Below are 26,573 nucleotides of genomic sequence, written 5' to 3' on the forward strand. Positions count from 1 at the left end.
TTCCAGAAACCAAGCTTTAGGAGCATGTTTCAAGAAAGAGTAAGTGACAACTGGGCCAACCATTCCTGAAAGTGTACGTTGAATGAGGATCCAGCCATGGCCACTGTGTTGCCAGGGTGGCCAGCGACGGCCTTGATTGGAGCTCTTTCAGTAGAGTGGGTGTGTGCAAGAGAGAAGTGGGGAGCGGTGTAGACTTCTCTCAAAGAGTTTTACTGAAAACAGAACCAAAAAAAATAGGGTGGCACTAATTTTGTTGTGTTGTGTTTAAGATGACAGATGGCCCAGTGTGTTTGTACACTGACAGAAATGAAGAAGTTGAAATGCAAAACTATGTGATACACAAGGGAATGCTCAAAGTATCAAGAGGTGTTCGAGGCCAGGGTACTCATGGAAGTACAGTTCATTCAGGGGAACAGGAGGGAAGGTGGAGTAGCTTCAGATAAAGGTGCATTGATAGGTCTGTGTGTTAGCTTTGTGTTGCTGTGGCCAAATTCCTTATTTTGGCTCACAGTATCAGAGGTTTCAGTCCATGGTTGGCTGGCTCCATTGCTCTGTACATGAGACAAGGCAGAAGAATATCAAGGTGGAAGGGCATGGTGAAGAAAAGCTTCTCAGCTCAAGGTGGTCAGGAAGCAGAGAGAAAGAGAGGAAGGGGCCAGAGACAAGATAGAGTTTGCAAAGGCAGGTCGCCAGAGAGCTACTTCCTCTAACCATGCCCCACAAATCTGCAGTTAGCACCCAATAGTCCATTCAAATTATTAATCCATCAAATGGATTAATCCACTAATGGGGTCAGAGCCTTCATGATCCAATCTTTTCCTAAAGTTCCACCTCTAGATATTGCCACATTACCTTCAACACATGAGCTTTGGGGGACATTCCAGGTCCAAACCATAACTATTTGATAGTGGGGAAATGAGCAAGAGTCTTCTGATTGGTTTTGTTTTCATACTGAAATAAGTAGCAAGATCATCCTGCTCTTCGGCTAATAACAAAGACTGTTCTCTGAGTAAAACAGTGAGCTGAGCAAAAGGATCAAGGGAGGGATGCCCAAGATAGGAGGACAGAGAAACAAGTGGAAGGGGCTCTCTGAGATTAAAAGGAAGCTTACTAAAGAATTCAGTACCTGTTGGGCAGCACTGAGGGTCCTCTAAACATCTCTGGTCATAAAGACCACATCATTCCAAACAGCAGGCTTTGGAGACTCTCTTTAATCCTGCTCATCTCCTTGGGTACAGGCAGGCGAAGGTCAGTACTTGGGTTCAATTAAGATGACAGATTTTCCAGGTGAAAAAGATAGAAGATAAAAGCGGGAGAGAGTGTGCTGGAGTGTCCTTCTAAGGGTGGACCATGGCTTCTAAGGGTGAACCAGGCTGCTCAGAAAATGAGGAAATGAGCATAGGGCTGGAAGAGGTGGTAGGGTTTAAATATTCTTGTACAACACAACATGTTTAGAAATTCTCCACTGTCAAAGAGCACAAGAAGCCCCACGCCAGCAGCAATCCAAGGAGGTTTTAGGAGATAGGCATTCTCCTAGAAAAAGAATCTCACTATGACTGTACAACCGAGGTCTTCTGGGACAATGATATTCTATTTGTGCCTAAGGTCACTAAAGGCAATTTTAATATATCAAATTAGGTCACATTTTAATGGCTTTGTGCAGCCAACAGAAACTGGTTCAGATTTATGTTTGTTACAGTCAAGCAATGAGTTTAACTTGTGTTCATATATGGAAAAAAATTAAGTGAATTAAGAGAAAAAAATCATTTAAAATTATAATACTAGGTGGCCTTTCAGTAAAAACATTAAGTAGGAATAAAGCAATTGCCACTGGGTTGCGGTATCTATGGCACCCTCCTATTAACTTTTAACGTACATGTGGTAAGACACTCATGTCCAGACTGAAAGATGTTCTCGTTCTTTTTTTTTTTTTTTTTTCCTGAAATTAAGCCTTCAAAGACAAGGAAGTCATAAAGAAACTGTTTATCAGTTATTAACCTAAGGTAACTACTGACCATCCATATCAGCATGGTCCTGGAGGACTCTACCCAAAAATGAAATCTCAGGGGAATTCACATTGTGAGGTACTGAGACCCAGTCTTATTTATAGTGACAATAACACAAAGTTCTTCATCTTCTCTTTGTGTTTATTATTTAAAACCACAGTTTAAGAACGAGGTTCATTCTCATACTAGATATACCTCAATTAACCTCAAATTTACCCTTGAAACTGACTCATGATAAAGCATACTAAAAATTTAGATGAGATCATTTGACCAGCATAGACATACCAATTTATTTTCATTCAGGTAAACTGCAATGGTAGCAGCAAAAACCTATATTCAGCTTACTATATTCAGGTACTAATTAACTAATGATACTTAAGTACTCATGGAAATAGTGCCTCTGCTACTAAACATCTGCTAGATTAGTTTTCTTTAACAGGATTTTAAAAACCTGTAAACAAGTGCTGGGGTGGTAGCTCAGTGGTAGAGCACTTGCCCAGCATGCACAGGCTCTGGGTCCAATCTCTAGTGCTGTAAATAAAATATCTGTAATTAAAAACACACTAACTAAGCTAGATTGTTTTTATAGATGGTCTGCATTAGGGACATTTTAGTTTTTAATTGAACCATCATTTCTTATAAACTGAAGACAACTAAAAAAATCTTTAGATTTAACTTGTAATCAGTTTGATGGATCACACAGTTCTATACTATTTCTACTTTATTCCTAAATTTTACATGTTATTTCCTCTCTTAGCTTGTTCAATAAAAAGGCAGAACAAATAAAATGAATGAAAGGGCAAGAAAAGATGTATGGGTGATACTTCCTGAAATCCTATATAACTGACAATGTATCTCAATTATCTGAACTCATGAAGATAGCCTGGTTGGGGATGAAATTTTCTATATCATTTTTCTCCTCAAGATTCTATAGATGTTGCTATATTAATGGATGAACTCTGTATCTAAATAATATATACTAAATTTAGACAACTCAAAGCCCTGCATTTTTTGCTTTGGTACATAATTTGTTGAAGGGCTTCATTCATGTTTTGCTTTTCAAGCACAAATACTTATATGATGCCTAATAATTATTTTTGAACACAAAGAATGAAACCAAATAGGTGTCATTTCTTATTTATTTTGCCTGAGAGACAATGAACCTTCCGGATCCATACATCCTCTGTGGGTCTTCTAGTTATTTATTTATTGCCCTCAGAAGGAGGAGTTTTCTTCAGTTTTGTTTGGATATGTAATTTTGTTCTAATGGCCATAGTTGATTTTTCAGGAACAATGAACAACCAACAGTTGCTACTAAATTTCCATTCCCTTTACCTCACATTTTCTCTTCCATCACTTTCCTTTTCCTTTTCTTCTCTTTTCACCTCATCCTGTTGCCTTTTCCTTTCTCCATTCTCAACCTGGCCATATGCTCTACGTCACAGAAGTCATGGCCTTTTTCATTATAGTGAGGACTCTGAACAGTTTTCTAATTTTTTTTTTTTTTTTTTTGCTTCCTATAATACGTAACTTCCACTCACGTTTTCTTCATGTGAGATTTCAGGTTGATATCCATTCCCTTTGTCTTTATTCTGCAATAAATTTCAAGGGTCATTCGCATACAGTTGTCTTTTTTTTTTTTTTTCCTATTTTATTCAGTCTGGAACAAGAAAATATTTGTCTAATCCTAGTATTTTTATACTTGAGTGCCATTCTTGTCCCAGATCTTTGGTTGAAAATGTTTACACACACAAGTCTAGCTCAATTTTGTAGCTTTCTAGAGGCTTCCATGTAAAGAACTTGTGCTTTGTTGAGAAGCATGGTTCCTACTCACAGGCAGCTTCTGTCATTCTGAAGCAATGGAACAGACATGTATCACTCAACCACGGGGATACATTCTGAGAAATGCATCATTACTGGTAATTTCATTAGGATGTAAACAACACAGACAGTACGTGCACAAACTAGATGGTTTTACACACGGATGGTAAAGACAGGAGGGGAGAGTGACTCTGTTACAATCTCACAGGACTACAGCCTGTCATTGGGGGAACCCCGTTAGACAGTGAAGGGCTGTACATAAAGAACCCAGATATCTCAGAGCACACTGCGGCAAGCTCTTCCTGCTATCAGTCACCTCCAGCACGTTATCTGGCACAGCCTACCCCCCAGGATGCTGTGCACTTCTCAGCTCTTGTCCTATTTCCTTCCTACCCAGTTGTCTCCTGCTTTAGTCAAGCAGGCAACACTCGGGCTGCCTCTCAGGTCTGCACCCTGGAATGAGAAGCAGTCTTTCCAGACACTTTGAGTCAGAAACAGAAACGAGCTCTATGGACAACATCTCAACTGTTAGACTAGCAGATATGGGATGGGTCATGGATGACACGCTTGACTCCGCCAGTTCTGGCTTTTATGGAACTAGTCTCTTAAATTCTGGAAAAAGGTTGACTATAAATCTAACTTTTTGACACGATTATGAATTTTCCTCCTTTCCATTTTATACCTAAAATTGTAAATATTCATCTCTATTGTAGTCTATGTCTACATATCTAAGAAGTCTTACTCTATAGCCTATGCATTTAATTGTTGAATTCTTTATCCTTTCTGAATACTACATTTAGTTAATAAGCAATTGGTCTCTTCCTAAAATGACCACAGTAATATCAACTCACAATTTTTGTGCTTGATCACAGGTACACATATAATAATTAGAATAGCAGACAACATGTATTTATTAAGCACTTAACATGTACCAGGCATTGGGTTATCCCATTTACGTATTGTCTCATTTAATCCTCACAACAATCCTGTGTGATAAGTACTATTAGTACTCCTGTGTAACCAATGAAACAAACAAAATAGAAGCATTAGGCTTTTCAGAAGGTAATACATTTGCCCAGACTCAGACAGTTGCTGAATAGAAAAGTTGGGATTGAAACTCAGTTTGATTCCTGAACCCTGGCACTCACCTCATATACTATAAAGCTTATGGATATATAATAATACTAATTGATACATAATATGCTATATATAATTCTCTAATAAACTGGAAGCATATTTTGCTAAGAAGTCATATGCTAATAATTAACATTTTGTATATCCAACTATAAATTAATGCCTTAAAACATACATATTCCTTCATCATACACAATTACCTGCAAGTAGCCAGAGACTTCTGTACCCATTTGTGATAGGAGGTTCAATGTAATAATTTTTCCTGTGTTCCCTTTGGTAGATTTTTGCATAGTGCATGAAGCAGCTTCCTTACCTCTGGTTTCTAGGCTTAACCACGGAGGGGAACTGGCAGAAGATGGAACAGAGGGATCTTTGTTTTGCTCACCTCCCACTCCCCAGGGGATCCTGCACACTGGATGAACACCAAGGGTCTCTGCTGCAGGCCTTGCAGTGGTAACCTGCTCTCAGGTGCTAGCCTAGCTTTTTGTAGTGGTGATCTCTATACCCTGCCCACACGTACAAAAATGGTTCCTTCCCCAAAGTCATTCAAATTACCATTTCAAGTATGCCATCTCTCTTCACTGCCACGACCTGCTCTGATACAGAAATTATTTATTCTGGCATAGAATATGCCTTAATGTTTTAGAAGAGGCTGTTTTCCTATTCTATGTGGATCTAAATATTCATATGTCTTTTTTTATTGTAAACAAATGGGATACATGTTGTTTCTCTGTCTGTACATGGAGTAAAGGCCTACCATTTGTGTAATCATACATTTACATAGGGTAATGTTGTTTGATTCATTCTGTTATTTTTCCCCTCCCCCCAACCCTCCCACCCCTCCACCCCTCTTTTCCCTCTATACAGTCCTTCCTTCCTCCATTCTTGCCACCCTCCCTAACCCTAACCCTAAACCTAACCCTAACCCTAACACTAACCCCTCCAACCCCCCATTATGTGTCATCATCTGCTTATCAGCGAGATCATTCATCCTTTGGGTTTTTGAGATTGGCTTATCTCACTTAGCATGATATTCTCCAATTTCATCCATTTGCCTTCAAATGCCATAATTTTATCATTCTTTATGACTGAGTAATATTCTACTGTGTGTGTATATATATATATACATATATATATATATATATATATATATATATATATGGCAGTTTCTTTATCCATTCATCAATTGAAGGACATCTAGGTTGGTTCCACAGTCTGGCTATTGTGAATTGAGCAGCTATGAACATTGACGTGGCTATATCTCTGTAGTATGCTGATTTTAAGTCCTTTGGGTATAGGCCAAGGAGTGGGATAGTTGGGTCAAATGGTGGTTCCATTCCAAGCTTTCTGAGGAATCTCCACACAGCTTTCCAGAGTGGCTGCACTAATTTGCAACCCCACCAGCAATGTATGAGTGCACCTTTTTCCCCACATCCTCGCCAACACCTATTGTTGCTTGTGTTCTTGATAATCACCATTCTAATTGGGGTGAGATGGAATCTTAGGGTAGTTTTGATTTGCATTTCTCTTATTACTAGAGATGTTGAACATTTTTTCATATATCTTGCTTGTAGATCTTCTTCTGTGAAGTGTCTGTTCATTTCCTTAGCACATTTGTTGATTGGATTATTTGTATTCTTGGTGTAGAGTTTTCTGAGTTCTTTATATATTCTGGAAATGAGTGCTCTATCTGAAGTATGACTGGCAAAGATTTTCTCCCACTCTGTAGGCTCTCTCTACACATTTCTGATAGTTTCCTTTGCTGAGAGAAAGATTTTTAGTTTGAATCTATCCCAGTTGTGGATTCTTGCTTTTATTTCTTGTGCTATGGGAGTCCTGTTAAGGAAGTCTGATCCTAAGCCGACATGTTGAAGATTTGGACCTACTTTTTCTTCTATAAGATGCAGGGTCTCTGGTCTGATTCTGAGGTCCTTGATCCATTTTGAGTTGAGTTTTGTGCAAGGTGAGAAATAGGGATTGAATTTCATTCTGTTACATATGGATTTCCAGTTTTCCCAGCACCATTTGTTGAAGAGGCTATCTTTTCTCCATTGCATATTTTTGGCCCCTTTGTCTAATATGAGAAAATTGTATTTATTTGGGTTAGTGTCCATGTCCTCTATTCTGTACCATTGATCTACCTGTCTATTTTGGTACCAATACCATGCCGTTTTTGTTACTTTTGCTTTGTAGTAGAGTTGAAGATCTGGTATTACAATACTCCCTGCTTCGCTCTTTCTGCTAAGGATTGCTTTAGCTATTCTGGGTTTCTTATTCTTCCAGATGAATTTCATAATTGCTTGCTCTATTTCTGTAAGGTACGTCATTGGGATTTTCATTGGAATTGCATTGAATCTGTATAGCACTTTTGGTAGTATGGCCATTTTGACAATATTAATTCTGCCTATCCAAGAACATGGGAGATCTTTCCATCTTCTAAGATTTTCTTTAATTTCTTTCTTTAGTGTTCTGTAGTTCTCATTGTAGAGGTCTTTCACCTCTTTTGTAAGATTGATTCCCAAGTATTTTATTTTTTTCAAGGCTATTGTGAATGGGGTAGTTTTCCTAAATTCTCTTTCTGAACATTCATTACTTATGTATAATAAAAATGCATTGGATTTATGAGCATTGATCTTGTAACCTGCTACTTTACTGAATTCACTTATGAGTTCTAAAAGTTTTCTGGTGGAATTTCTGGGTTCCTCTAAATATATAATCATGTCATCAGCGAACAGGGATAGTTTGAGTTCTTATTATCCTGTTTGTATCCCTTTAATTTCATTGGTTTGTCTAATTGCTCTGGCTAGAGTTTCAAGGATGATGTTGAATAGAAGTGGTGAAAGAGGGCATCCCTGCCTTGTTCCAGTTTTTAGGGGGAATGTTTTCAGTTTTTCACCATTTAGAATGATATTGACCATGGGTTTAGCATAGATGGCCTTTACAATGTTAAGGAATGTTCCCAATATCCCTATTTTTTCTAGTATTTTGAGCATGAAGGGATGCTGTATTTTATCAAATACTTTTTCTGCATCTATCGAAATAATCATGTGATTCCTAACTTTACGTCTCTTGATATGGTGAATGACATTTATTGATTTCTGGATGTTGAACCAACCTTGCATCCCTGGGATAAAACCCACTTGATCGTGGTGCACTATCTTTTTAATATATTTTTGTATGCAATTTGCTAAAATTTTATTGAGAATTTTTGCGTCAATGTTCATTAAGGATATTGGTCTGAAATTTTCTTTCCTCGATGTGTCTCTGTCTGGTTTAGGTATCAGGGTGATATTGGCTTCATAGAACGAGTTTGGGAGGGTTCCCTCCTCTTCTATTTCATGGAATAGTTTGAGGAGTATTGGAATGAGCTCTTCTTTAAAGGTTTTGTAGAACTCGGCTGAGAATCCATCTGGTCCCAGACTTTTCTTTGTTGGTAGGCTTTTGATGACCTCTTCTATTTCATTGCTTGAAATTGATTTATTTAAGTTGTGTATGTCCTCCTGGTTCAGTTTAGGTAATTCATATGTTTCTAGAAACTTGTTGATGTCTTTGAGGTTTTCTGTTTTTTTGGGAGTATAGATTTTCAAAATAGCTTCTAATTGTGTTCTGTATTTCACTCGTGTCTGTAGTGATATTTCCTTGCTCATTCCGAATTTAAGTAATTTGAGTTTTCTCTCTCTTTCTCTTTGTTAGTGTGGCTAAGGGTTTATCAATTTTGTTTATTTTTTCAAAGAACCAACTATTTATTTTGTTAATCTTTCCAATTGTTTCTTTTGTTTCAATTTCTTTGATTTCAGCTCTGATTTTAACTATTTCCTGTCTTCTACTACTTTTGGTGTTGGTTGCTCTTCTTTTTCTAGGGCTTTGAGCTGTAGTGTTAAGTCGTTTATTTGTTGATTTTTACTTCTTTTGTTGAATGCTCTCCATGAAATAAATCTTCCTCTAAGTACTGCTTTCACAGTGTCCCAGAGATTTTGATATGATGTGTCTTTGTTCTCGTTTACTTCTAAGAATTTTTTTTATTTCCCTACTGATGTCTTCTGTTATCCATTCATCATATAATAGTGTATTATTGAATCTCCAGGTATTGGAGAAGTTTCTGTTTTTTATTCTGTCATTTATTTCTAATTTCAATCCATTATGATCTGATAGAATACAAGGTAGTATCTCTATCTTCTTGTATTTGCTAACAGTAGCTCTGTGGCATAAAATACGGTCTATTTTAGAGAAGGATCCATGTGCTGCTGAGAAGAAAGTGTATTTGTTCTTTGTTGGATGGTATATTCTATATATGTCGGTTAAGTCTAAATTGTTGATTGTGTTATTGAGATCTATTGTTTCTTTGTTCAATTTTTGTTTGGAAGATCTATCCAGTGGTGAGAGAGGTGTGTTAAAATCGCCTAGTATTATTGTGTTGTGGTCTATTTGATTTCTGGGATTGAGAATTTGTTTGACGTACGTGGATGAGCCAATGTTCGGGGCATAGATATTTATGATATGTCTTGCTGATTTATGCGTCCCTTAAGCAGTATGTAATGTACTTCTTTATCCCTTCTGACTAGTTTTGGCTTGAAGTCTACATTATCTGAAATGAGGATAGATACTCCAGCTTTTTTTGCTGTGTCCGTGTGCATGGTATGTTTTTTCCCATCCTTTCACCTTTAGTCTGTGGGTATCTCTTTCTATGAGATGAGTCTCTTGCAGGCAGCATATTGTTGGATTTTTCTTTTTAATCCAATCTGCCAGTCTATGTCTTTTGATTGATGAGTTCAGGCCATTAACATTCAGGGTTATTATTGTGATATGATTTGTATTCCCAGTCATTTGACTCATTTTTGTTTTTTGACATGATTTGGTTTCTCCTTTATTTGGGTATTCCTTTAGGCTAGTTCCTCCTGTTGCTGATTTGCATCGTTGTTTTTCATCTCTTCCTCATGGAATATTTTGCTGAGAATGTTCTGTAATGCTGGCTTTCTTTTTGTAAATTCTTTTAGCTTTTGTTTATCATGGAAGCTTTTGTTATTGTCATCAAATCTGAAAGTAAGTTTTGCTGGGTATAAGATTCTTGGTTGGCATCCGTTTTCTTCCAGAGCTTGGTAAATGTTGTTCTGGATTGAAAAATCTGCTGATATTCTTATTGTTTTTCCCCTGAATGTAATTTGATTCTTTTCTCTCATGGCCTTTAAAATTCTGTCTTTATTTTGTATGTTAGGTATTTTCATAATAATGTGCCTTGGTGTGGGTCTGTTGTAATTTTGTATATTTGGAGTCCTATAAGCCTCTTGTACCTGGTTTTCCATTTCATTCTTCAGATTTGGGAAATTTTCTGATATTATTTCATTGAATAGATTGTTCATTCCTTTCGTTTGTTTCTCTATGCCTTCCTCGATCCCGATAATTCTTAAATTTGGCCTTTTCATGATATCCCATAATTCTTGTAGATTCTGTTCATGATTTATTACCATCTTCTCTGCTTGGTCAATTTTGTTTTCAGGATTAAATATTTTGTCTTCAATGTCTGAGATTCTGTCTTCCACGTGTTCTATCCTATTGGTTATGCTTTCTATGGAGTTTTTAACTTGGTTTATTGTTTCCTTCATTTCAAGGATTTCTGTTTGTTTGTTTGTTTTTTCAGTATCTCTAACTCTTTATTGAAATGGATCTCTTGCTTCCCGTATTTGCTCTTTTAACTGTTGATTGGTGTGATCATTTAATGCCTGCATTTGCTCTTTCATCTCCTCCTTCAATGCCTGCATTTGCTCTTTCATCTCCTCGTTTGCGTCCCTGATTGTTTTAATTATGTACACTCTGAACTCCCTTTCTGACATTTCTTCTGCTGTGCTGTCATTGGGTTTTATTGATATAGTATCTAGGTTTGTTTGGGACATTTTCTTCCCTTGTTTTCTCATATTGGTCAGATATCAGTGGGACCCTGAGATATTGCAGATTTCCTCTATTGGCTTATAGTGTCCCGGTAGATTTCCAGTATATCACCTCCCAGCCTTCAGTAGCCTGAAGTCTTGGAGGAACTTGATAATGCAGTGCTTCTAAAGAAAGTTGCCCCTAGCCCGCTACTGGGTCCAGGGCTGGGGGCTGGTTCTGTGTGGAAATCCTCTCACTGGGCGGTCCTACTCCTAGAAGCTGGCTGTAGACAGGGCCTGCCACCGCTGGAGGGAGCCGGGCTGCTCGGGAAAGCCTCTTGCTGTCCTGCCCTGGTCCCAGAAGCCACCTGCGGGTCAGGGCCTGCTGCTGGGTTCAGGGCTTGGGGTTGGCTCTGTGCAGAAAAGCTCTCACTGGGCGACCTGCTTCTAGAAGCTGGCTGTGGATTGTGCCTGCCGCCCAAGGGAGCAGGGCTGCTTGGGGAAGACTCTCGCTGCCGTGCTCCGAGAAGCTGCCCACTGTCTAGGGCTGCTGCCTGGGCTGAGCTTCACCTGGTGGGAGAGACTCACCCCGTGGCTCTATGTTGGTCTGAGTCTCTCAATACCTCCCCTTCTTGAATCCTGAGTTCTGGAGCGATGGGAGATGCAGTCACCCTCTAGTCACCATCTTGGATCCCTCATATGCCTTTTTTGAAATAGCAACAATGTGTAAGTGCGATTACATAGTAAAGGATGTGTAGTGTTACAGCAAATACACTTTCCTCAGGCCAGCTTTTCAAGTTGGTCTAATGAATCACTCGTGATTAAGCTCAGAGCAGTTTAAGTACATGATGAATGGACTCCACAGGCAGATTCATTTTTGCCGTACACAGAAAGCCACTCTGCTCTCTTCAGTCATCTCAATTCTATACTAATTAAGATGCTCTAGGCACCTCAAGATTTATATTCGACTCAAGTTTGAGCCCAAACCAAATATACCTAATATCACTGAGTTTTATAAACATGGAGTCAAAGACAGCTAGTCATTTACATTTATGAAATATATAGTGAATATTTTTAAGTCAATGTACTAGACAGGAAAGTGTGAGGCTGGTATTCTTCTACATAGACTATTCTATATGTTATCAGAAGTACAGAGAAATCAATATTCCGAGTCTTAGAGAAGGTAAAAATAGATTTAAAGTTGCCTTTAGACTTTAGTATAGCTACTGCACCTCTAAGAATTTATCTATGAAAACCATCATAAATGTATGTGAATATATATATTACATATATATTTATATTATATATATATATATATTTATATTCACTGGGACAATTAACAGAAACTCCCATTGAAGAATATTCAATAATTAAAACTGATGTCATGAAAGGATGTACAATGGAACGGAAAACCTGTTACAAAGTATTTTAAATGGAAAAAATAGATATGAAAACTATGGGTAGGCTACTTCTGGAGCCATCACAAATGGAATGAGCTGGCCCCTATCATTCTCACTGATCACTAAAAACTCTGAACAGAATACAAAAGCAGCCACCTGAGGACTCTGAAAAGCGCACAATGGCAGGTGGATTGGGAAGGAAAGTGAAAATGAATAAAGGCCCATCCGGAAATGTTCTCCTTCCTTTCCCCCCAGATCTGACCTCAGGGCAGACTAGTTCCTGGAGCCCGGCAGCACATGGAGGGCAGAAACTACAGGAGAAGCTCCTTTCCAGCCAGATAACAGAAAAAGGCTCCCAGCGCAACAGCTCCTGGTCCCCTCTCCCCTCTTTCTTCCCTACAGCATGGGTATCTAAAACCCGAAGAAAAACCTAGCTCTCTCTCCAAGAGGAAGTGGGAGAAAGGAAGCCCTGATGAGTGAACTTGAGGCAGAGGAGTATGTTCTCGCTCTTTTCTTGCTGCCTCCCTCTGAAGCATCCCCAACTGCGAGGACCACGTGACAGCTGAAATCCTGAGAGCACTCCACACTTCTGACCAGAGGAACCAAGAGAAAGGCTACCCGAGAGCTGCAGACAAGGACAGAAATCACAGAGAGCAAACCTGGAAAAGGTCAATGCATAATTCTGCCTATGTGCTGATGTCTGTCCTAGACACATGCAGGACAGACATACACAAGCTTCACAGCGGCCTCAAGAACTGAAATACCACACAAGCCAGGCTTAAGTCCCAGACTAACCCCTGAGTGGGGTAAGCTATAGTTAGAACCAAAGAGCTACCAAAATCTTTGAAAACTCTGCTGGCACCAGAACCTCCATGAGCTGGAACATGAGATCTGAACCTAACCAGTTTGACAGCCTGCTGCAGTAAGCAAAGAATCAATAGTCTTCCTAAGACTTTGAAAGAATCCAGAATCTATGTATGTTCAAAATGCTCAGGGTATAAGCCAAAGTAATTTGACATACCAAGAGTCAGGAAAATCAGACAATATGAAAAAAAGAAAAATGCAATCAACAGATGCCAACTCCAAGATGGCCCAGATACCGGAATTATTAGACGGGGACGTTAAGGCAGTTCTTCAACAATCCTCCATAAAGATAACCGTGCAAATGCTAAGTAGCAATTTATTCTTGGAAAATAGTGACTGTAAAAAGGAATCCGATGGACATTTTTAGAACTGAAACATACAATACCCAAAATTTTAAAAATTCACTAGATGAGCTCTGTAGCAGAAAGTAGATGACAGAGGAAAGAGTCAGTGAGCTTGAAGAAAGATGGATAGAAATCATACAACCTGAAACAAGAGGGGGGAAAAGACTGAAAAAAAGAACGAGTCCTCAGGAATAAAAATAAAAGATCTGACATTCATGCCGATAGAGTCCTAGAAGAAGAGATAAAAGAAATAGTTATAGAAAGGATAAATAAATAATGGCTCTAAATGGGTGAAACACAGACTTGCAGATTCAAGAAGCTCAGCAAACTCCTATCAAGATAAATTCGTAAAAACATACCCAGATATATAATCACACTGGTGAACATCAAAGATAATAAGGAAAATATTAAAGGCAACAAGAGAAAAACAGCACATCCTTATATTCAAGGAAGCAATGTGTTGAACGACTGCAGATTTGTCATCCAAAATCATACAGGCCAGATGACAGGAGCACATGATCTTTCAAGTGATGAAAGAAAAGAAATGTTACCAAAATTTTATATCCAACAAAAATATCCTTCAGTAATGAAAGCAAAATTGAAGGAAAACTCGGAGAATCTATAGCCAAGAGACCTCTGCTTAATAATATAATAGGGTAAAGTGCATGTTTTACTTGAAGTGCTAAACTAGTTGCTTTAATTAGATTATGTAGAGCTAAGTTTGTATACAGTAACCCCTAGAGCAATAATTAAAATAATACAACACTGGGGATACAGCTCAGAGGCAGAGCATATTTTTTAGCATGTGCAAGGCCCCAAATAAATAAATAAAATAATAAGAGATATATATTTGACTAACCAATAGATAAAATGAAATGCAATGTGATAAAAATATTCAAATAATCCAAATGAAGGCAGAAAATAGGAAAAGAAGAAACAAAACGGTAACATATAGAAAACCAATACTAAAATAATAAGCCTAAATCCAATCATTTTAATGGCATCAAATAAAAATGGTACCTATTAAAGCAATGATCACATTAAATTCAAAAATAAGACTCAACTATATACTGACTGCAAGAAAAAGCCCCTTGAAGTATATTAATACAGATAAGTTAAAAGTGAAAATGGAAAGATACATACCACACAAACACTAATCAAAAGAAATTTGGAATAGTTTTATTAATGTCAGATGTGGAAAATTCCCAGGGAGAAAGAATGAAAATGGTAATGACACATGAGTCAATTCTCCATGATACACATTATTCCTACCTGTGTATGCACTTAACAATGTTGTATACTCCAAAATACATGATGCAAAACTAACAGAGTTGGGCACAGTGGCACATGCCTACGACCCAGCCACTTGGCAGGCTGAGGCAGAGGATCACAAGTTCAAGGCCAGCCTCCACATCTTAGCAAGATCCAGTCTTAAAATTTAAAAATAAAAAATAAAACAAACAACCAAAACCTTACAAAACTAAAATGTGAAACATATAAACACATAATTACACTTAGTTTAATTCTCCTTTCTCAATTAATCAGAGCCAGCAGACAGAAAATCAGCAAGGATACAGAACACCTGAGTCATAGTATCAACAAACTTTATGTAACTGACATTTAAGGAACCCTCCACTCAATAACAGCAGAATACACGTGCCAAGTAAACATGGAATATTCAACATGATAGCCAGTATAAAACAGAAATCAATGAAATTGAAAATGGAGTAACAACAGAAAAAAGTCTACTTTTGGGAGAAAAAAAATAAAATAAAAATTGAGAAACCCCTAACAAAACAGATGAAGAAAATAAAATAATAAAATAAGATACATATTACTAATTCATATATGAAGTGTGGTTATCACTACAAACTCTATGAACAATAAAAGAAAGATAAGAAGTGGATACTAAAACATGAAATGGACCAAGTGTTTGAAAGACAAACTACCTAATATCAATTTAAAGAACAACCAATGACCTTAATAGTTCTATGCCCTGAAATCAACCAAACTGAATTTGTTATTAAAACTTTTCAACGAAGAAAAATCCTTGATTTTCAGTGGTAAATTCTACAAAATATTTCACAAAGAAGTAATACCACTTCTACTTAATCTTTTCCAGAGCACTATAGAGGAATGAGGCCAGCATACTCTAATATTGAAGCCAGACAAAGATTAAAAAAAAAAAATACTGATGAATATTTTTCATGAAAAGAGAAGTTAAAAAGATCTCAAAAACCATTAGCAAATCAAATGTGGCATATATAAAGAGGGCAATACTTCACAATTAAGTGGTATTTACTCCAGGAATGAAAGACTGGTTCAATAAGTAAAAATCAAGTAATATAATTCACCATATTAACAGAAAAACATATTAAAGCCATATGAAAATATCAGTAGATTCAGTTAAAGTACATGAAAAAATTCAACATCTATTAATTTTAAAAAGAAAACTTTGAGCAAATTAGGAATGGAAGGAAATTTAAACTGATAAATATCAGGAACAACAAAAAAAATCTATACCAACTCCATACTTGCAAAAGACTGAATGTTTTCCCCTAGGAAGAAACAAGGTAAAGATATGTGCTCTCATCTCTTCTATTCAATAGTATGCTGACAGTCTTAGCCAATGCAATAAAACATGAAAAAGAAATAAAAGCTATGCTGATTAGAAAGGGGAAAAATGTCTTTATTTACAGATAACATGATTGTCTACGTTATAAAAAAAAATCCCATGGAATTCAACACAAAGCTCCTAGAACTAGTGTGTTTAGCAAACTCAGAGGACATAAAGGCAACATGCAAAAATCAAATATATCTCTACTAACATGCTAACAATAAACAAACAGGAAGTAAAATTTAACAAAATGGTATTATTTGCTTCACTAAATAGAATACACAGATAGCCAAGTACATGGAAATAGGAAATGTAAATTACAACCACAACGAGAAATCACTCCAAACACCAGTCAAAATGGCTAAAATGGACAATATTGACAATATCAAATAACTGGCAAGAATGGGGAGAAACTATCATTCACACACATTTGATGGAGATGTGAAATGGTGCTGCCATTCTGGTTAAGAGTTTGGTAGCTTCTTTTAAACTAAAATTGCAACTACCATACAATCCAGAAATTATCCTCTTGGATATTTGTGCCAAAGAAATGAAAACTTAAGATCACATTAAAAACCTGAGCATAAATGTTCACAGAAGCTTTAGTTATAATAGCCCCAAACCAGAAACAACCCAGATGTCTTTTAAAGCATGAATGGTTAAATGAACTGTAGTATTGCCTCACCATGAAATATTACTCGACAATGAAAAGGAACAAACTACTAATATATGTGATAACTTGGATGACTTTCCAGGGAATTACAGTGAGTGAAAAAAGGCAATTCCAAAAAGCCAGATGTGTATGATTTCATTTATGTAACAGTCCTCAAATGACAAAATCATAAAAATAGAGAACAAATCAATGGTTGCCAAGGTTCAGGGATGAAACAGAGGTAGAAGATAGGTGTGATCTAAAAGGGCTATCTGAGGAACTTTGTATGGTTGTAAGTTTCCATATCTTGGCTGCTTCAATGGCAATCTCCTGGTTGTGACACTACGCAACAGTTTTACAAGATGTGACCATTAAGGGAAACTGCATAAAGTCTACTACACGGGTCTCTCTGTATGTCTTACAACTGATGTGGCTCTACAATTACCTCAAAAAAATGCCAAATAAATATAAAAGGATTAATAAAAACAATTTTAAAGTTCCACTCACAACACTAAAATATAAAATAAAATAGGTATAAACCCAGCAATTATGCACATGAGCAATATGTTGAAAACTACAAACACCAAAGAAAGAAACTTTTTTTTTAAGTTGTAGATGGACACGATACCTTTATTTATGTATTTTTATGTGGTCACATGTGCCAGGCAAGTGCTCCACCACAGAGCCACAACCCCAGCCTCAAAAGAAATAAATTTAGAAATCTAAATTGAGATATATCTCATGTTCATGGATTGGAAAAATAAATATTAATATGCCAATTTTCTCTGAAATTTTCTTTAGATTCAGTGAAATAATGGTAAAGAATGCCAGTGGAATTTTTTTATAGATATTGACAAAATTATTTAAAAATTTAAACAAGAAAACAAAGTAATTAGAATTACAAACTTTGAAAACAAGCAAACTGAAAAAAAACCAAGTTGGAGAACTTGCACTAGTTGCTGTCAAGACGTACTATAATGCTACAACCATCAAGACAGTGTGATACCTAGGAACACAGACACTCCTTGGCACAGAAGAGAGTTCGGATACACATGGTCAATTGATAAGTGACTCAGGAAGCAAAGGTGAAAGGATAACCTCTTCAAGAAATGATGCTGGAATGATTGCACATCATGTACCAAAAAAAGGGTGGGGGGCAGGAAGGGACTCAAAACTACAAAACTTCTAGAAGGAAAATGGGGGGGGATCTTTGTGACCTCATGTTAAAGAGTTCTTGGATACATCAAAAACATGTTCCAGTGGGGCGGGGTAGTGTAGGCCTGCAATATCAGCAGCTAGGGAGGCTGAGGCAGGAGGAAGGCGAGTCCAAAACTGGCCTCAGCAACTTAGTGAGGCCCTAGCAACTCGGTGAGACCTTATCTCCAAATAAAACACAAAAAAGGGCTAGGGATGTAAATCAGTGGTTAAGGGCCTCTGGGTTCAACCCCAAGTACCAAAATGAAAGTTCCATAAAAAAAAAATTGATAGCTTGGATGTCATCAAAATGATAAACTTTTGCTCTGCCAAAGCCATTACTAATAAAATGAAAAGATAAGCCACAGACAGGGAAAAAATGTTTGCAAATCACATACTTGACAGAGTACTATTTTTTTGGCATACTTAAAATTTCTCAAAGCTTAATAATAAGAAAAGAATTCAACTTCTTTTAACAGACAAAGATTTGGATCCATCCTTTTCTCTCTCTCTCTCTCTCTCTCTCTCTCTCTCTCTCTTTCTGTACTGGGATTGAAAACTACATTCCCAGTCTTTTCAATTTTTTACTTTGACACAGGGTCTTATATGTTGCTGAGGCTGCCCTGCTGAGGCTTCCCTCGAACTTGTAATCCTCCTGCCTTAGCCTCCTGAGTTGCTTCAATTACAGTTGAGCACACCACTGCACCCAGATTATATAACACCCTTAACAATCTCACACACACACACACACACACACACACACACACACGATAAAAATGCACAGGAAAAGATAATTTCATATCATTAGTCATGAGGGAAATGCAAATTAAAATCAAGACAATATGCCACTAGACACCTATTACAAAACACAGGAAACACCACACCAAAGAGTGTTTTCAGAACAACTGAAAAATTCAAATATACTTCAACTTATGGATGGATAAACAAGCTGTGGGACCATGGAATACCACTCAGCAATCAAGTGGGACAAATTACTGATATGCAGGATAGCATGAATGAATCTGAAATACATTGTGCTAAGTGAAAGGAAAAACAGACCCAAAGACATGCTGTAGGCCTTACATATTTTTTTAGAAAACAAATCTGCAGTTGGTAAGAGTTAAGGGAGGGTTTGACTCTGAAGGGGCAGCAAACATGAAGGAATGCTTTTAGGTGGTTAGGGTGGTAGGCACACAACTGTCAAAACTTCACAGAGCTGAGACCAACAAAAATTTTGGAGCATGTGAATTAAAAACAAATTTTTAAAAACCATGTGTAGACATTAAACTTTCTTTTTAATGTACATATATGATTGAAAAGGTAAATATCAAAATACTAACATTGATATGAGTGATATCTGTAATTTTTAAAAAAAACTTACTGATTTTTTTCCTGAAATATGACTACATATAAATGTACACGCAAATATATATATGCATATACATCTGTAGTATGACTGTTTCTGTGTATGTAAAGTTCTAAAATAAATACCACCTTGAAGCACTAAAATTCTAAAATGCAAGGAAATTAGGGAGAATTAAAATGGAAAGTATTTTCTTCCCTATGGTTTCATATAGACAGACAGAGAGAGATAGAGATATAGATACACATACATATATAAGTTACATAAGTTTTTTTTATCTTTTTTCTTTTTTGATGCCAATGTGAAGCAAAAATGTACAAAATTCTCTATAATAATTATGTATTTTTTTAATTAAAATTTTCAAATTATAACACAATCTTAGAGATCTGATGTAAGTCAATACGAAGGGGCAGCTGCACCTTAGAATCTTAGAATTCCAATTCCACTCCACCCAGACTACTGATCAAGGGGCGTGTCACTTGCAAAGACGGCTCAGTCCCCACTGCACTGGGACAGGACTAGGGTGCAAGTGAGAAATGAGTCCTTCAACTTCACGGCCACAGGCTTCACAGCCAAAGAAAGCAGTGGTATTACGGACTCCGGAGCAGTAGGACTTTTCCAAGCATGCTTGGATCACAGGAACATCTGATTCAATGTGGAAAATTGTACTATTGTTCAGGCTTCCACAGAAACGTGTCCTTTCAGGGGAACAAAGAGAAACAAATGAAAACCCTCAAGAGCAGCTACCAATTTTGCTAAATGTTATACCAGGCATGGGGGATGGTGAGGATGAGAAAAGAGGTGACCTCAGCCGGTGGTCAGATGACTTTCTGTAATTTCAATAACATTTGCAACTAAGAGAGGGAATGGGTAAATATATCACCAACCATTTCCCCAACTCTGACAAAACCAGGCCCCTGCTTTATGTCTGATCCAAAAGCAACATTTGCAACAAAGGTAAGGAGGATTCTACGCAAAGGATTATCCTTCTCCAGGTTAGGAAAAAAACATCATTTGATTCTTTATGCTTATGTGCACACATAGTCTGAACCTACTGAAGTAAAATGTGCAGTTTCAACCTCCAAAAAGGAAAAGTAAAAATAAGAAAACAAACAACAACAAATCCCACCTAATTTTGTTCATGAACCTCTGGCCTCTCCATGGCACACTGTGATTATCACTGGCTTAGCACCACACACACAATAACGTGCAAAAGCTCTTCTCAAGACATTTTATTTCCTATTTAAATTAAGCCATGAACTACAGTCAAAAATGTATTTTGTGATAAGTATGTAAGTAAATGTAAAGCTAACTCAATTGCAAAATTTTGTATACTTATGCACTTCATTCTGCCTTTTCAACATTTTTCTAAATGTCACAAATTCTCATGTGCCTTAAAGCAAAAAAAACAATCATCCAGGTATACTTGACCATTTCCTGCTTTGAAAAGCTCAAGCTCTTCCACATCAGAGCCATTATTCATCCTCCTCCTTCTGTGGTTTTCTTACATTCTTTTCCAATAAGGATTTCGATAACAACAACAAAGTACCTAGATTATATTACCTTTAACTTCTCCAGAAATTCCTTCAGCCTGCCAAAATACAAGGCTGTGTCTTTGGCTTCCATAAAATTACAATAAAAGAAGTATCAACTATAAGAACATTCCTATACATTCTGCCAAAAAAAATAATTAAAGGAGTTATCTATCATGCTACCTGATGTCCTTTATATGAGGACCTGAGTGACAAATAACCCTGAAAAGTCAATGTCTGGAAAGAAATTGTATTTTTCCTGATAAATTATTATGCTTCCTTTATTCCAATGCTAGGAACAATCAGACAATTTCTTCATTGTTACCTCAGCTGCCCTAAAGATTATTTTAATTTGTTTCCCAATTGTAATAACTACTCCATCTCTGTGCCTGTCTCTGTTTTTCTCTTTTATTTTCAAGTTGTAAATTTTTACATGTTTTTAATTATGTCACAGTGAAAGTTACCTTAAATATGTTTTGAAAGTAGGCAGAATTCATATGTGAAGCCTGGCTCCTACAGCTATTCTACATTAAATTACAAAATTCCTAGAGCGGCTTTTATCAAACCAGAATGTGCATGGAAGTCGCCTGATGGGCTCAGAAAGATGCAAATTTTGACTCAGAAGGTGTGGGGTGAAGTCAGCTCCCAGGGAAAGTGGCTCATGTGGGTCTCAGCCCACACTTTGAGTAGGCAGGACCTTGGCAACAATAATCTGCCAAAGCATGAATGAAAAACCCAGCAGAGGAGGAATAATGATGATGATAACTCTCAAACAGTAAGTACCACAAACTAGAGCAAATGAGATACCCGGGTCTCTGTTTCGATCTTTAAAAATCCAAGTTTCAAATCCAATATCATTATTAATTTAATTTTTAATAACAAACATCCAGTGTATGTTTATCAAAGAAGTTGATTCTAACTCATTTGCTAGGCAGTCTACCACACATATCCAAATACAGTGCTGGTTGACATGTTGTTTTGTTTTGTTTTTTTAAATTTGTTTTTAGTCGTAGATGGACACAATACCTTTATTTATTTTATTTTTATCTATGTGTTACTGAGGATCAAACCCAGTGCCTCACATGTGTTAGGCAAGTGCTCCACCACTGAGCTACAACCCCAGCCCTCGTTGATATGTTTTCTAAAATTCCTATTATTTTTAATATTTTGGGAGAAAACCAGAAAAGAATGCTCATTGAAAACGTGGAAAGGGAAAATTTCCATTTATTCTACCTTTACTAAGCACCTATTAGACTTCAGCTACTACAGCGAAGCTTCAAACTATAACTGCCTTTTTCATTTACTTATTGCTGGTCTTATTTTGATTTTTTTTTATTATCTTTGGCCTGTATGATGTAACTTGGAGAATGATCACAGCTAGGAATAAGGGAACAAGTTTCCATCATTTGAAGAAAATTCATCAGTTATGATATTGACTAAGAAAATACTGGAACATCAGTTTGTTTAAATTTTCCTTTTTTTCCAGCTTGTTTCCAGTTAAAAGTATTCCTTCCCTTTGCCTGGCATATTGCAAACAGTAACTTCTGAAATAATTCACAGTAAAGAAAAGGCCTCACATTTCCAATGTTGTTCAGTCTATAAATTCTCATACTGTCCACATTATATGCATGTCTTCTCCACAGTTTCATGGGTAAAAAGGCAAAAACCTAGTTTTGGTTAAAGCTAAAATTAACCAGTTATGTAATATTTAAGAACTAGTTGAGTATTTTGTTTTACATAAGTATAAAAACAGCTAAAATTTTTTTTCCAGGTCAGAAGTTTAAAGCCAAATATTTGAGTTTTCTATTGCTCCTATAACAAGTTACCATTTATTTAGCTTAAACAACAATTCTGGAGGTCAGAAAGTCCAAAACAGGTTTTATTGGGTTAAAACCCAGGGCTGTGTTCCTTCTGGAAACTCCAAAGGGAAATCCATTTTCCTTATTCTTCTCAGCTTCTAAACCACATTCCTTGGGTCACGACTCCTCTTCCATCTTCAAAGCCAGCAATGTTGATCTCCCTGTGACCTTCCTCCTCAGTCATATCTTCTTTCAAATGACTCTTCTGTTTCCCTATTCCGTTTCTAAGGACCCTCAAGGTCCTTGGTAGTGGCCACTCCAGCTGTGTTTATATCACTCTTAGAGAATGAGAATCATTCCAAAAGAACCAGAGCCATTACATTGGGTATTGGATATTCCAAAATAATCTCCCTATTTTAAGGTCAGCTGAACAGCAAACTTCATTCCCCTTTGCTACATAATCTAACATATTCACAGGTTCTGGGCATTGGGACGTAGACGTCTTTGGGGACCCATGATTTTATCTACCACACCAGAACAGTGTTTCTTTTTCCATTTTCTAACTTGAACTTTCCAAAAACCATTAGATTCTCTTACAGTCTTTCAACACTGGGAAAAGAAAATCGTGGGACATAATAGTATAAGATTACTGGTAGCAACAACTTGCATTCCAGTTTTGACCATGAGCTTTGATGTCATTGGAATGACTCTAATATCCAAAGAGCAAGTGAATACAGTTAGAGGCCACTATCATAGAACCATGTACACCTGGATACGTTAGCCCATGTTTCCTGACTTCCATTAGAGTAAACTGATGCCATAGAACATGGAATTCAACCGTGGCCATCAGTATTAATGCCCTGACTCAGCATCCAAGTTGGCCAGAAAAAGAGCCTTATTAAAATTTTGAGAAGCGAAACCCTCTTCTAGAATTGCTCCAATAAGCTTAGAATCATTAAAATTGTCAAAGACACTAGGAAACAAAGTTTATTCAGTATTTTCTTAAACTCAAAAAATGTAAAATTAAACAGGTACATTTTAGTAGCCTGATCTTTTCATGCCATCACGGAAGAATTGACAAGTTGGTTGTTTTAACAGCTGTATGATGCTTAAGCTCTAAGGACTCAAAATCCCTAATAAAAAGAGTAACACTTTGCATGCATGCTTTTACAAATATAGTTCAGACATATTTTCTCACAGGAACTCTTGGCTAACTATAATTATTTTATTTCAATCAGGAGCCACAAAGTGTAAAAAGTTTGAAAGGCTGGCTATAGGCCCTAAACAAACTTAGGGCCAAATATATGTGTGAAAGTAAAAGTTTTATATCTGAATTTATGGTCTAAATACTGGAATAGAAAAAAAAAAAGTATAGTTATGGTGATTATTGGTGTTTAAAATAGGTAAGTCCAATCATCAAAAGTTAAAATAGAAACTCCATGACAGCACATCAAAGTGACTCTTCCACCATTTCATGTCATGCGAAGGTTACGGGAGGTGTATTGTTTCTTGTGAGCCTTGTTTTCTAACACATAGGAAGTGATGCCAATGTGAGAAAGCAGTCCTCTCTCTTGGGCTTTCCAACATACTCAGTCTCTGAGTATGTTGATCCATTCCCTTGTTCCCCCAAATAGCACCTAAGGCAAGGGCAGGGCTGTGTACTGTGTATAGAACCTATGGCTTCTGCCTTAGCAACACTCAAATGGGCCAGTTCTAAGTAAGATCTGACTTAGGAATGGGATAAGTTTTGTTCACATAGGCCCTGAAAGAATTCTGAAAATCTATGTGTGTATTTTTAAATACATCTAAACATCTTTAACTTAAGATTAAACACTTGAAGAAGGGACAAGATTTCTGGTATTCTGCATATGGTACTAGCGCCTTTTATACATATTTATCAGACAGAACCTTAGGTATGCAGAGATAGTTCATTTAATCAATGCAAAATCTCTGCTGCATAACATAATTGTGAAGCCAATTCATATTGATAAGCTAATCAAGCCAATAAGACCTTCTGTCAAAATAACTCCAACTTCAGTTTTCAATCAAATATGAAGACAGTCCTGGTGACAGTCACATATCTTCTGAATGCTAAAAGGAACATACAGAAAAATAGAGATGGAGCCTTGGCATGTGCTCCTTACATGGTTGAATGGGAGGAAGAAAGGCAAATGGCCAGAAACTCACATGTTCAGAGGCAGATTAGTTTCAAGAAAGAATTGGAAGTGGAAGATTTGAAAATGAAAACGTTGAACACTCCATGTGTGCACAGGATTGCTGGGGAAAAGAATGCAAATTGTTCACTGAAATACAATGTAAATATAAGGTGGTATTCTAAAGTTTCTAATGGCTTTTTTTTTTTTTTTAGGCATACTGAATCTTTGGAAAGTTCTCTTCATCAAAGTTCAAGTTCTCTTCATCAAAATGGAGGTTCAAAAGAAGAGATGATAACTGTGCTGGTGTGGCCAACCTTGTGCATAATCTTGTACAGAAAGTTCTAGCATTCCAGCAGTTGGTTCTGCATTTTCTCTGAGTCCTTTAGGACTTCATTGCTTTTGTTTTAACTCTCTGCCCATGCTTGATAATGTGTGTATGGGTGTGTGTGTGAGTGTGTGTGTGACCTGATCTTAGTCACCTTTTGTCCAGTAATCCCGAGGTCCACCCTGTGTCCCTGTAGAAGCCTTTCTGGTGTCAGAAATAGACAACCTTTAAAATAATAATAACCGGTACCCGTTAAGAGTATCATGTTGTGCCAACAGAGGAGCTGCTTATGCAAACACTGCAAACTTGTACTGGAGGAGACAGCAGGCACACAGCCACACTAGGAATAACTCTGAAACTCTCTCCTCTGATGTTTCTGGGGCAAAGGTTGCAAGTAAACTACTGACAATGGGCAAAGAAGATAAGTTTATTAGGTGCTTCCTCTGCCTTAGGAGGTGGACTTGGGCGCTTTCAGACGAAGCTTCAAGTAACTAGACAATACCCAGTTTCGTTCCATGCTGCAAGTTTATCCGATGGCGATGGCGGGTGCTCTAGAAAGCACCTCGAGGGCGAATACGACTAAGGCCACTCATGATCAAGGTCGTCGGATGCTTTGGGTAGATGATGAATCTTCTCATGTCACCTCTTAGAAGCAGGTCTGTGTCCCTCTCCAGATAGCCCACCGCCTGGCTGCGCCCCACCTCCATTCGTCCCCAAGCTACCAGGTAACGGTGGGTGGTTCCGAAGCACAGCGGGGACAGCCAGGCCTTCAGACGCCGGGAGGCGTCACTGCGAAGACGCGAGCACAAGGGAAGGAGCGCAGGTGCTCGCGCCCCCGAAACGCACACGGGCACCGGGCGCAGGGCGGACAGTTGGGGGGAGGGGACGGCCTTACCAGATCAATGAACGTCAGAAATTTCCAGCTCCCTCCGTAGGTCTGATGCGAGGGCATTTCGATGGCCTTGTAATTGCACAGGATAGAGCAATAGGACAGCAGGATCGCCACCCGCAGCACCTGGCAGGGGACAAGCGCCATGTTCGCAAGAGGCCTGGGCGGGCCGGGCGGCGTGGAGGGCGCGCGGGCGGCGCTGGGCGAGCGAGGGCGGGCGCCGTGGGAACCCGGGCGCGGCGCGGGGCGGGGCGGGGGCTGTGGCGGGGCGCGCGCCCCGCGGGACCGGCGCGGCCGCGAGCGCCCGGGCGACCTGCGCGGGCGGGGCGCTGTTTGCGGGCGCTCCCCGCGGCCGGCTGCGGCCAGGCAGGCGGCGTGGCGTCATCTCTTTCGTCACCTTCGTCATTCTGCTCCTGCGTTCGCGGGGCCCGGGAGACCCGGCCGGGGGCGCCCCCTAGGCGTCCCGGGAAGGGGTGGGAGGGCTCCGAGTGGCAGCCGGGCTCGGGAAGTGCGCGCGAGCTGCGGGGACCGCCGCTGGTGGCATCTGAGGGGCGGAGAGGGAGCAGGGTCGGGCGAGGGGGCGAGGAACCTGTATTGCAGCAGGGGACCCCGCTGT

At 38.3% G+C, this 26,573-nt stretch overlaps 1 protein-coding gene across 2 annotated transcripts in view; it reads right to left on the reverse strand.

The window, feature by feature from the left end:
* Aig1 (androgen induced 1) overlaps positions 1-26,241 on the reverse strand; it is a 244,053-nt gene extending 217,812 nt beyond the window's left edge. For both annotated transcript variants that reach the window (XM_047557714.1, XM_047557715.1), the window contains exon 1: positions 25,964-26,241. In XM_047557714.1, coding sequence (XP_047413670.1) covers positions 25,964-26,104 — 141 coding nt within the window. In that variant the 5' untranslated portion in view covers positions 26,105-26,241. The remainder of the gene's footprint in view (positions 1-25,963) is intronic.
* Positions 26,242-26,573: the final 332 nt, after the last annotated feature.

The sequence above is a fragment of the Sciurus carolinensis genome, chromosome 7, assembly GCF_902686445.1.
Source record: "Sciurus carolinensis chromosome 7, mSciCar1.2, whole genome shotgun sequence".
NCBI lineage: Eukaryota > Metazoa > Chordata > Mammalia > Rodentia > Sciuridae > Sciurus > Sciurus carolinensis.